At 44.8% G+C, this 12,101-nt stretch overlaps 1 protein-coding gene across 3 annotated transcripts in view; it reads left to right on the forward strand.

The window, feature by feature from the left end:
- Window positions 1–12,101, forward strand: part of VGLL4 (vestigial like family member 4) — a 76,575-nt gene that overhangs the window by 43,642 nt on the left and 20,832 nt on the right. For all 3 annotated transcript variants that reach the window (XM_079316794.1, XM_079316796.1, XM_079316795.1), the window contains one exon: window positions 7,861–8,047. In XM_079316794.1, coding sequence (XP_079172920.1) covers window positions 7,861–8,047 — 187 coding nt within the window. The remainder of the gene's footprint in view (window positions 1–7,860; window positions 8,048–12,101) is intronic.

Consider the following 12,101-nt stretch of genomic DNA (forward strand, 5'->3'; position numbering starts at 1 on the left):
TTTCACAGCTCTTTTAGAGAGCTCATTTTCTTGATGGTCCAAATTTTTCCACATGTAGTGAAGGAGAATAATGTGAGAAAAGGTGTTCAGAGCATGTTTATTTTAAACTGCAATAAAAGCCTGTAATACTTCTAAAAATAGGCTCCAGTTGAAATAAGTGGAATTTTTTTTATCTTTCTATTACACCTTTTGCTTCAAATCCTTATGAAGGAAATTGTGCACAATTTATTAGATTTACTTTTAATGTGACCCTGTTGCAAGTGAACATCTCAAAATTAATGTTTGAAGCACGGTTGCTGTAGAACATCCTGTGTTCATATCCACAAGGGACACTGAACACTGGGAATTTAATTTATCTTACAGATCATATCCATGGAATATCAGCCATTGGAGCAGAGGTGTTTAAACCTGTTTAAATCCACTAACAGAAACAACATCCAAAAAAACCCCAAAGCCAACCAACCAAACCAGAGGGAGGGTAACAAATATTTTCTCTTTAGGGACAATTACTCAAATCTGAGCTTTCACAAATTGAATTTGTCTCTCTTTGCCATCACATGACAATACAGCTCTAAGGTAGGATTTAGTGCTTTGAAATAACTGCTTTAGTCCCTAATCTTACAATTTCTTCTGTAGTGACCTTGCTGTGACTCTGATTTACTTTTGGAATAAATGGCAGGGCTTCTGGCTTTGACTGTTCCAGCTGGTCTTTGAGTAGTTTAGCTTTGGCATCTTTTATGTAACAAAGTCATTTAAACTCCCAGTCTTGATGACCAAAAAAAGAACATCTAGATTTGAAAACACCTTTGGTCTGGGACACAACATCTTCAACATGTTGTCTTAATTATATTTCATTCACCAAGAAAAAAAATTACTGATAATGCTTTTACATTTTCAATAAAACCACATTATCATGTGTGTCTTTTACTGCCCAGTAAAGAGGAGTGTCATGTTTGCTAAGCAAAAAAGAATATGGAATTCACTGTTTTCTGCAGGAAGTATAGATAATTCTTTTCCCTTTGTCTTGCTTTCTCCCCTCCTGTGTCTGGGGTGCCCAAACTGCTACCCTTGGCTGGACTCAGGAGCTGGGCTTAGCCCAGAGCTTGGCTCTTCTCTGAGCAAAGACAAAATGACAATTATGCTAATTTTTAGTCCCTCTTAAGTGACTTTGGGTGGTTGATGCAGGTTTCTCCTGGGAGAGCTGGCAGAAAGGTTCAGAGGCTGCTCCTGGGGTGCAACCCTGCCCCTTGAGCACAAACCCACCTGTGTCAGAGAAATCCTTTGCTGACACTGATGTTATTGGTGGTTTTATCTGGAGATCAGTGTAGTTTCAGCATCAACTACATCCAAATCTTGCCTGCCAGATAATTGAAATCTTGTTTTAGCCACAGTTTGCACATGTACTCTAAGCAGAAAAAGCAATTCTTTCAGTTTTTGTAAATTACCTAAATGGGACTTGATCTTAAGTGAGAACTGAAGTAATCTCATGGTCTAAAGTTAGACCCAAGCCTGAGTTCATTGTTGGGCTGGAACTGAACACAGCTCACAGTCACAACTGTTGAGGTGTGAAAGCTGCAGTTTGACAGAGGAAATATTAAGGAGCTCTGCCAGACCTCAGCATTAAAATTTATTCCACCCTACTTTCTTTGTGGCACATCTGCTGCCCTGTTTCTTCCCATGCATTCCCATTCTTGCCTCTTTACCAGGGAGACTCCCTCAGCTGAATTTTTCAGCCCTTGTTGAAGTGTTCAGCAAAGACTTTTTTATTAATCTTATGTATTTGTGAAATAAGTTTGTGGAACCAAAACATAGTATTTTCTACAGCTGTGCTTTTACATTGTGTGGAGAGAGAATTTCAGATGAGTAGTCAGTTTTTCACACTACCTTTGAAGGAGCAAATAGGGTCATGTTGGCTTGGATTAGGCAAATTTACCATTTTCTGCCTGTTGAACTGTAGTTTTTGGTACATAATACAGTGTTTTCAAGACCTTCTTAGTAGAAATCATCTCTAATTTTGCTTACCAATATATTTTTGGAAGGATCCTCAAGCCAGCCCTGTGCAGGCTGCCAGTGATGCTGCTGCACCAAATTCTGGCTCCTTTGTGAGGCTTTTGAAGGAAAGAGGAGGAAAATGGGTGGAGGTGATTGAATGCAGAGGTCACTATTTAATGTCCCTGCCTGCAGTGTGGAGCAGAATGTGTCCCTGCTTGGCAGGCAGGGGCAGCTGGAGGAGCCAGCACAGAGCAGTCACTTGAATCACTGTATTTTGGTTTTGGCCATGGGTTTTCTGGCATACACATCTCTGCACAGTGGTAGCCAGAGCTTGTTTCCAGGAGTAAGTGCTTTTCATATGTTTTGTAAACGGAGGAGAAGAGGCTTTTGCCAATTTTTCTCCACATGTGTATGTGACTTTCTGGTTTCCTAAATTAGCTTTTTGTTATCATAGCAGTAAAATATGTGGCAGATCAAGGAATCAGTAAGTTGGCTGCTGAAAGAAATCTATCAATTATAATAAAGACTATTTCCAAGATCTGATTTCTTAGCAGCATGTTTTAATCAGGCTGTTGCCATTAATACTTAATTTTTTGTTGTTCTGTAGTTTGCTGTTTTATTATGCTCTCCAGATAGGCCTGTTTAATGTACTCTAAAGGAAACACAGACTACTGTGACTCTGTTTACAGTGGTTGATCTACTACTTCCCAGAATTAAGTCTTATTTAAGCTTGTCTTAAATCATATCATCTGTAGAAATAACCCAGAAATAAAGTAGTGGTGCAGAATGCTGATTTTGGGGATAAAGGATCTTGTTTGTTTTTCTGAGTGGGAGTTGTAGAAGTGCTCAGCAATGATATAAATAATATAATTAGTGATTCTTCTTGGGATGTCTTTCGTGGTGACCGAGGAATGCCTCCTGAGAACGGATTCATTTGTTGTCTTTGGTCAAGCAAGTGAAGCAAATCTGCCTGGAACTGCACACTTTCCAGCCTGCCTGCAGCCTGTTTCACACAGGTCTGGTTCTGGGGAATTTCCCAGTGCCAGGGCTATCAGTCCTCTGCACTGTGCAGTGTGAGGTGAAATGACACCCAGAGCAGGCAGCTGGCAGCATCTGCACAGGGACTCTGCTGCTGCACTGCAATTCTGTGCTGGGAACTTGATTTGATGACTTGTTGGATTGAGTAATTTGTGGTGACTTCCCTGCTTGCTATTTGATATCTCAAATCATGTGACTATTTTTATTTTGGAATTGGAATTTTTATGCTATTTATCCCAATTTATGTTGGCACAGATTGGCTTCTGTGTTTGCCATAGTGCAATAAAGCATGCAATAGTTTAGAAATTTATTCCAATCTATTTGTTATTCAATCTCCTAATAATTTTTAAAATATAGCAATAGAAAATAAAATAGATTTTATTTCATAATATCCTTTTCACATCCATATTGCTTTTGTGAAGATCTTGGCTTTTCACTATATGCCATGAAAGTAAATTTTGATCTTGAATCAATAGAAAAAGTTGCCCTTGAAGATCTTCATGTACTACTCATTCCTTGGAATCTGGCCTTAAGAACATGAGGCAACTCCTCTCACTAACAAGAGTTTGTCTGCAGGTATTGGAAAAAGTAATTAAAGGTGTGATGCCCGTTAATTAAAGTTGGTTTAATGCTCTTGCCCATGATTTTTTTAATTAATAGAGTGGCCTGAGGTCATAGTAATTCGATCCAAGACCTTGAAGGTAGGACCTTGATGACAAACACCACAACTGAAGAACTTTAAGTTGTTGGGTCTTTTTCTAAAAGTTAATAAACTTGTCAGGAATTCAGTCTTGTGGATAAATCCATCTGTCAGATGCAGAGCAAAAAACAGGCGAGGGCAGTGCTGGGATTTTCTTTTGAGGAGTTTTACTCTAACCTGCCTAAAGTCTGCACCATGTCAATCTTCAGCTGGCAGGACAAAGCCTTTCATTTCTGGGTTGTAATTAATGCTCAGACTTTGTGCATTAAGAGCAGCCAGCAGGAGAGAGGAAATTGGGAGGGGGGATAGGATATGGCAGCCCTGTGTCCGTGCAGCCCATACCGAGTCACAGGAAGGAAGCTTGCTGCCAGAGTAGTGTATATATATTTTTTTTTCCAGTCTATGGTGACTCCTGGAGCTCTAGGCAGATTTCAGACCCCTCTGGTGTCTCTCTGTCAAGGCACACTTGTAAAAACACAACTTTTGCTGTTGTGCCCAGAGCAAGGCAGGCAGAGCTGGACATCCCCTGTTTACAGAGAGCTGTCCCAGGGCTGCCAGGGGCTGGGGAGAGCCCTGACAAACATCCTGGGCAGTGGGAGCACTTGCAGTCAGGCTCCTAAGTGGTTAACACAAAGCACATTCCCACTGACTGCATGGACTGGTGTCAAGTGAGAGCAGAGCTGCTCTATAGGCAGACACTACGTCACGGTGTTATCTTTGTTTAGCTTGTCTGTGCTTTATCATGTTGCCCAACAGTTTTAATAATAAAAGAGAAGGAGGAGGAGAAGTAAAAAAAAAAAAAAAAAAAAAAGACTAGTATGAATAGTTGTAAGTAGAAGTATCTGAAAGCAGCAGATCTGGAGTGCCTTCCACCAGCTGCTGGCTGAAACAAAGAGGAGCATTATGAGAGGCACAATAAATGTGTTTGCTATCTCTGCTCTCAGTTGCAGGGCAGACACAAGCCGTCACAGTAATGAATTTCCAAGCCTGCAGTTTGGACTTGGGGAATTTATAAAACACAGTTGTTTTATCAGAGTGTTGCCTTGCCAGCTGTGTGATGGGAGTCTGGTTTCCATGGAGTGTGGTCAGCTGAGGGAGACAAATCTAGTCTCTAAAACAGCATTTGGGGCCGTAGTCTCCTCTGTGGTTTCTTTCTCTCTGCTTCAGATTCATGTTTGGTAAGGAGGAAAGTAGAGGGGAAGGAATTTTGTTTAAATGAAGAGCAGTTTTAGCCCTAATCAAATGTGCAGGGCCCATGAGTATTTGAGGTGCTGTGCAAAACCAGTATAGGAATTTGCATTTTATCTCTCTAAACAATGTAAAGAGATTTTTCATGTTTCCTTGATTGTTCCTGTTATCTGGACTCCTTTTGGCATTGTTCTCCTGCCTGGTGTGGGCAGGAGGGGCTGACAAATGGAACTGTCCTGTCTGTCCTGTAGGAGACTCTCACTGCTCCTACCTGTTCAAAGTTTGGTTAATTGGGTTAATTTTGGGCCAGTGCTGCTGGTCAGATCCTGGTATGTTTAGCTGAAGTCTTGGTTTTCCCTGCATAGTCAGGAAAATGCATTACCAAATTGCAAAGGCTTTAATTAGAAGACCTTCCTTTCTTTGCTAAATTTCTTTAAAATAGGTTTCTTCCAGCATAGAATAGCATTTTTACCCGATTTTATACTCAATCTGAATGTTAATATATAAATGCTGTTGTTACCATACATAGAAGAAGTGAGTTTTTAAATTTTGAATTAAAAAAGCCCCATTTTGGTAATTGTATAGCATCGGGTCCTGTTTGGGTAAAAAGGGCAAGTTCTGATTTACTGACCTCAATAATGTCTGCAGGTTTTTGGGATTTTTGTAAACACCCAAGTTATCTTTACATGGGTATTTAAACTGCCCAAGGTAGAGTTAGTAGGTGATCAGGAGTCAGGAGGAGCTAGGTGCCCACATGGAATTTGCAATTGCTGTTGTGGAATTTTGTGCTGGAGTCCCCAGAAGTGATGGGAGATAGTGCAGGGAGAGGAGTGATCCTGCATGGGTGGGAGGACACAACTCCAGCCCCAGGTGCTGAAAGCTTTATCTGCTGACATTGCTCTTCAGTGATTCCTTTTCAAAGACAGGAGTGAGGGAGATTCCTCATGGAGAGGAACTGGTGTGATGTGGTTTGCTTTGAAAGTTTAGAACATGAACACTCCGTAGGTGGGGGTTTCTATTGGCAAAATACAAAGGAAAAATGCACAAATTTACTGATCTGAAAACAATTTCCAAGAGATGCTGTGTTGATGAAAGCTTTTTTTTGTGGCACTGGGGTGGTTGTGGGGGCTTCTCAATTAATGTTTGGTTGGAACAGGAGAGCTCTGGGTGTCTGTCCCAGAACATTTGCAGCAGGGCACAGTTTTTGCTATTTAGAGCTGAGATGGAAAGTTCCTATTTAGATTTGGTGCCAGAGTCTTTAATAGAAATCATGGCTTGTGGTGTATTATAGGTCAGCGTATATTTGCTAGTTTATATTATGCTGACTAAATTGGCAGAATGCTTATTTTTACTGGTAAACATTCAGGAGGTTTTCTCCTCGCTCCTTTTTTTTTTTTTTTTTTCCCAACAAAATGTTATTTGTCGTGTGTGGAATTAAGGCAGCATTTTATAAATCATCTGCCTCGGTGATGATGTGAAAATGTGTGGTGGCACACAAAGATTTCCATTGTCAGGTACCACAGGGCTCTAGATGGAGTTAACTCAGGCCTAATTTTAGGTCTGGAAATTATGGCTGTGTAGAAAACAAAATGCTTCTGGCAGTGTAGGAAAAATACAAATTTTAAACTCCAGCAAAAGCAGCTATTTCAGGGATATTACCAGAATAGGTAACTCTGGTTAATTTAGCTCCTCTGCAAGCCTCTGATGGAGCCCCAAAAGCACTTTTTAAACATCTTTAAATCCCTAGGAGGTCTAAATATGACCTGAGGATGTGAGTTCCAGTAAAGTCCATAGGTGGTGAAGTGCAGCACTGTGTTCAGGCTATAGGAGCAGCGAGACATTTAACTGAAATGGGAAAAGCTTTAATGCCTGTGTCCATGTGTTTGTGCACAGCCAACTCTAGCATTGCTGGAATTATTTATAAACAGCTCCCATATGCTGGGAATGGCTTTTTCTGGGAAGTGTTAGATTGTATAAAAACTTATCATCTCCTCAGTCTGCCACCAGTTGGAAATTAGCATTTCTGTGATTCCTCTGCTGAAGAATTTTGCTCTTTTGTTCATAGGTCCAAACGTAGTTTTAAAGTATAGAGAAAGATGTTTAAGGACATATTTAAAACTTGAATCAGCAAGTTCCAATTTTCCCCCTAATTTTTCCCTCGCATAGTTATATACCAGACAAGCTTGTTTTGGACAGCTTTTTATAAAGGGAATCATCTGAGAATCCAAACGTTTATTCAGTTTTAGATCTGGAATATTTGGCATTAACGTGAACCGTAGTACTGGAATTTATAACCATGACTGTAAGAAGAGGAACAAAGCTTTTATTTCCCTGTGAATAGTCAGGGTTTGCAGAGTGAGGTAATCACAGCCCGGATTGCAGCCTGAGAGGGGAGGACTCTGAGTGACAAAGCTGCTGCAATGATGGGTTAGTTGGGATCTCAGGCTGGGATCTCAGCCCTCGGGATCAGCCAGGCTCCAAAGATGGGTTAGTTGGGATCTCGGGCTGGGATCTCAGCCCTTGGGATCAGCCAGGCTCCAAAGATGGGTTAGTTGGGATCTCGGGCTGGGATCTCAGCCCTCGGGATCAGCCAGGCTCCAAAGATGGGTTAGTTGGGATCTCGGGCTGGGATCTCAGCCCTCGGGATCAGCCAGGCTCCAAAGATGGGTTAGTTGGGATCTCAGGCTGGGATCTCAGCCCTCGGGATCAGCCGGGGTGAGCTGCCCCTGTCCCACTGCCTTTGCTGACTTTGTTCCAGCACAAAGCGTGCTTTGGGTGCCTGGTCCATCCTACAGCCCCATCACACGTGTGCAGTTTGGGAGGTGTCTCTGTGCTTTGGGGGATGTCGCTGGTGAATTTCGGGGTGTTTTGCTGCGTGCTCTAGGGGGCGGTTGTGCTGTTGGACACTCAGTTGTGACCCCCTGTCGTGTCTCCCCGGGCAGGCGAAGCGGCGCTGAGAGGGGAGCCCCGAATGCAGCCCCTGCAATCCCCCGCGCTCAGCAACCACCGCACGGGCCCGCCGCCCATCAGCCCCGGCAAGAGGAAGCTCAGCATGGACCAAGGGGACGAGGAGCTGGACTGTGAGAGCGACCACGTCTCCAAAATGAGCCGCATGTTCAACCCGCATCTGTAAGTGCCTCGCACGGATCCTGTCCTGCCTCAAACTTGGCGCTCGTTTTTCCCCTTTGTTCCAGCTCGTGTGGGAGATCTGCACAAGAGCCGCCCGATTAGATGGGTTTTCATGTTTTCCTTTGTTTTCCTACAGCGTGAGGTAACAGGAATTAGCTCAGCCTAACTATTTATAGCAAGCCATACGTATTCACCTTGCGATTTCTGCAGTATTGTTCCCTCGTTCTTTGTAAGGCGCTGCTTTCACTTCCCCCCATTCTGAGGCTCTCTGCCTGGGGGTGGGGAGGCAGCAGCAGCAGGGGGAACACAAGTGCTTTGCATTTTTCCGAGGCCAGGAGCTCCGAGCCAGCTGCTTCCTGGGCTGCCTTGACAACTGGGCAAGCGGCAGTTGTTGCTAAACATTCCTGCTCTGACAGTCAGGTGTGGAATGTGCCGCCCAGGTAAGGCCCAGAGCCCTGTTGGGCAATCAGCAGATGCCTGCCTGGGAATGCGAGCCCGGCTGGCACTGCTGCAGAATTCCGGGCATTCCTGCCTGCAGGAAGCCATGGATGGAGCTGCTGTGGCTGCTGCCTCAGCTCCTGCAGCCCCGGCATTCCGCGCATTCCGCAGTCATGGGATGTGGAGCAGGGATTTATCCTCCCATAAATCACCGCTGCCTTACTCACAGGCTGGGCCCGCGCTCTGCAGCCTTGGAATTTGTTACAAATCGGGAATCCAGCGCTGAAGTAATGCAAAACAATAAAAGCTCGCTCCTCATTTACAGCATGCCTCCTGCTCTCTCCCCAAAATTAACTATTTATAGCCTTTCTCCGGGGCCAAGAGTGCCTGGAAAGAACCTGTGCTGCATTTCTGGATGCATGACACAAGTGAGGAGATTGATGGCATTTTTGAAATGTTATGTAACTTTATGGGGGGGGAAAGTGTGATTTTTTTTTTTTAAGGCTCATTTTCTACTCATGAAATAAAACACAGCTGGCAGTTACGTACATTGTAACACTTTATATAGAGGAGGTCATAAAAATAATGAAGTCTGAACCAGCAGACTCATGTGCAACCAAGGTTCAAAACTAAAAGATGCAGGCAGTTCTTTCATGTGATCCCTTAGCTATATGTCAAGGCTGTCTAATATTTTCCAGTGTGGTACATTTTTATGGTTTTTCTCAGTAGATTATTTCTGTGTTTTTGTATATGAAACATGCATCTTTTCTTCTTGTAATAAAAAGCACTGGTTTTCTGCCCAGGGTTCATGTGACTTAATCTGTTTCAATTAAACCATCTGCTGCAGATGGATTATAATCTAAAATAGCATCCATGAGGCTATCTCTTTTTCTGCTTTATTTTGTAAGTTTGATCTGGCCATACAAAAATATGCTTTCAGTGAAATATTACAAAAACTCAAGCATTTTGTTATTCATCTGAAAAGCTGAATTTCTGTGTATTTCACATATATCAGAAAAGTTCACAAACATTATCTGAATTTTATTCTCATTTCCCTGTCACTGCTTCCGATGAAGTTGTTTTTTTTTTTTTTTGCTGGTTTTCCTATTTTCCATCTTTTTTGGATTCTGACTTTTTGGTTGAGCAGTAGAATTGGATTATTCAGACCATGTGGATCTGTCCTAAGAATTTTGATTGGGAGATGGGAAGTGTATTGTGGAAGCTTGGCTTGTTCACACCAAAGAAAACATAAGAGATTTGGTGAAAGAGTTACTTTATGGAGCATGATTATGGCAGCCATTGCAGTGACCTGGTGGTTCTGGAAATTTAAGATTGACAATGTAAGGTTCAGTTTAGAAATCCAAATGTGAGAGAGATGTGGAGTGTAGTGTGATCAGGTGGCACAGTGTCTGTGGTGGCACCTAAGACATTTCTGTGACTGGGACTGTAAAGATAAGTTTGAGGCTGTGTATTTTGAACTTTTCAGGGCCAAGTGCCCTGAAACCACAGGATGAGAGTGTTCATGATACAAAACCTTGGCATAGAAATCTTTATAACCTCCAGCAGCAGCTCTTGTTCAGGCATTTGGGTCTCTGTGATGGTTCTGGTAGAACTGGGAAGCAGTTGTGTATTCATTCTCTTAACACCAGCATCTTGTGGCTGGAAATGTAATTAAATAGGCCAAGAATTGTGTGTTTGCTTCATTATAAATGGTGGAACCTCTTTGTTAGCAATTTGATCTTAACTCTGAGGTAGCAGCACCCCACTGTGCTTCAGTGGGAATGAATCCATTGAAAGGCTTTGGATGTGTTATTAGAAATCCAGTTACGTCAGCCTTTTGTTTGGAAACCGAGTGCTTTGAGACGTTCCCTGCTCAGGTGTAATTCCCTGAGGGATCATTTGTGAGCTGTACTTGGGTATGTTTACTTTATTGTGGAAAAACACAACTATTGGAGTGCAGTCTCTGGTGCAGAGTGAATCAAATGCCCTGGCAAGCCTAGCAGGATCCTTAAATGTGTAATGGAATTAATGTGCAAAGAACAATTTATCAAAAGTGCTTTTTCTCAGTGTTAGGATAATAAAATATATTTGAGAGCTTGTGGATTAATTTAAAAAACCTAGCATATGACACTGCCTCCCTTTCATATACTTTTATAGTTTGTGTTTTTGTGGTGATAGAAGTGGTGACACTCCTCGGCTGGGAAGAACAAGTACTTCCAAATTAAAATATAGTGACAGGGAATAGGGAATTCCCTTTTTTGAATTTCACACTTTCTGGTGTGTCCCTCGGTGTTTCACTTGAAATGCACTCACTGAAGTCAAGTCTTACTGAAGTAAAAGGTGCTTTGGCTTCGTGCTGCTCTGTGAAGGAGAAGGGAGCTTGTTTTGAGGCTCGGCTTTGAAACATGGCTTTGTTTTCCCGTGGATTCACTCAAACCACCATGGTTTAGAGCAGAGTGATGGGGAACTAGGATTACACGAGAATTCTGTGCGGTGCAGGGGCGGGCGGCTCCTGGGGCTCTGATCCCTGCGGGGAGCGCCTGGGGCAGCGCTGCGGGGCACGGACCCCTCCTGCCCGATCTCCCTCCTGCCCGATCTGCCTCCTGCCCGAGCTCCCTCCTGCCCGATCTCCCTCCTGCCCGAGCTCCCTCCTGCCCGATCTCCCTCCTGCCCGAGCTCCCTCCTGCCCGATCTCCCTCCTGCCCGAGCTCCCTCCTGCCCGATCTCCCTCCTGCCCGAGCTCCCTCCTGCCCGATCTCCCTCCTGCCCGATCTGCCTCCTGCCCGATCTCCCTCCTGCCCGAGCTCCCTCCTGCCCGATCTGCCTCCTGCCCGAGCTCCCTCCTTCCCGGGGTCCTGCCCGAGCTCCCTCCTTCCCTGGCTCCCTCCTTCCCTGGGTCCTTCCCGGGGTCCTGCCCGAGCTCCCTCCTTTCCGATCTCCCTCCTTCCCTGGCTCCCTCCTGCTCTCTTTCACAGTCCCTCTCTCTCCTGCTCTCTTCCCCGTACTCACCCCCCCTCCCTCCTTCTTCCCTGGCTCCTTGTCGCTCTCCCTCCCTCCCTCCCTGGTCCCTCTTTCCATGTCTCACTCCCTCTCTCTTTCCATGTCTCACTCTCTCTTTCCCTATCTCCCTCCTGCTCTCCTCCCTCTCCTTCTCCTTTCCTGGCTGCCTCCTGCTCTCCTTCCCTGTCTCTCTCCTGCTCTTCTTCCCTGGTCCCTCTTTCCCTGTCTCGCTCCCTCTCTCTCTCTCCCTGTTTCTCTCCCTCTCCTCCCTCCCCTTCTCCTTCCCTGTCTCTCTCCTTCCCTTCTCCTTCCCTGGCTCCCTCGCTCCTTGCTGCTCTCCTCCCTGCTCCCCTTGCTCCCTCTGTCTCTTTTCTTTCCCTGCTCCCTCTCCTGCAGGTTCTTTGCCTCCCTGCGGGGCTCCCTGCTCCCCTCCCGGCTCCTGTCGCTGGTTCCCTCCCTCCCTCGCCCCTCTCTCCTCCCTCTCCCCCTCCCTTTGCAGCCCCGGGCACACAAAGGCCGCCTTGTCCCGGCCGCCCCGCCGCCCTAAGAGTCCCCAGCGCGAACAGCGGGCACAGCGCTGCCCCTTCCAGAGAAATGGCCTTTGCAGTTCAGCCGG

This window comes from Erithacus rubecula (assembly GCF_903797595.1).
Source record: "Erithacus rubecula genome assembly, chromosome: 13".
Taxonomy (NCBI): domain Eukaryota; kingdom Metazoa; phylum Chordata; class Aves; order Passeriformes; family Muscicapidae; genus Erithacus; species Erithacus rubecula.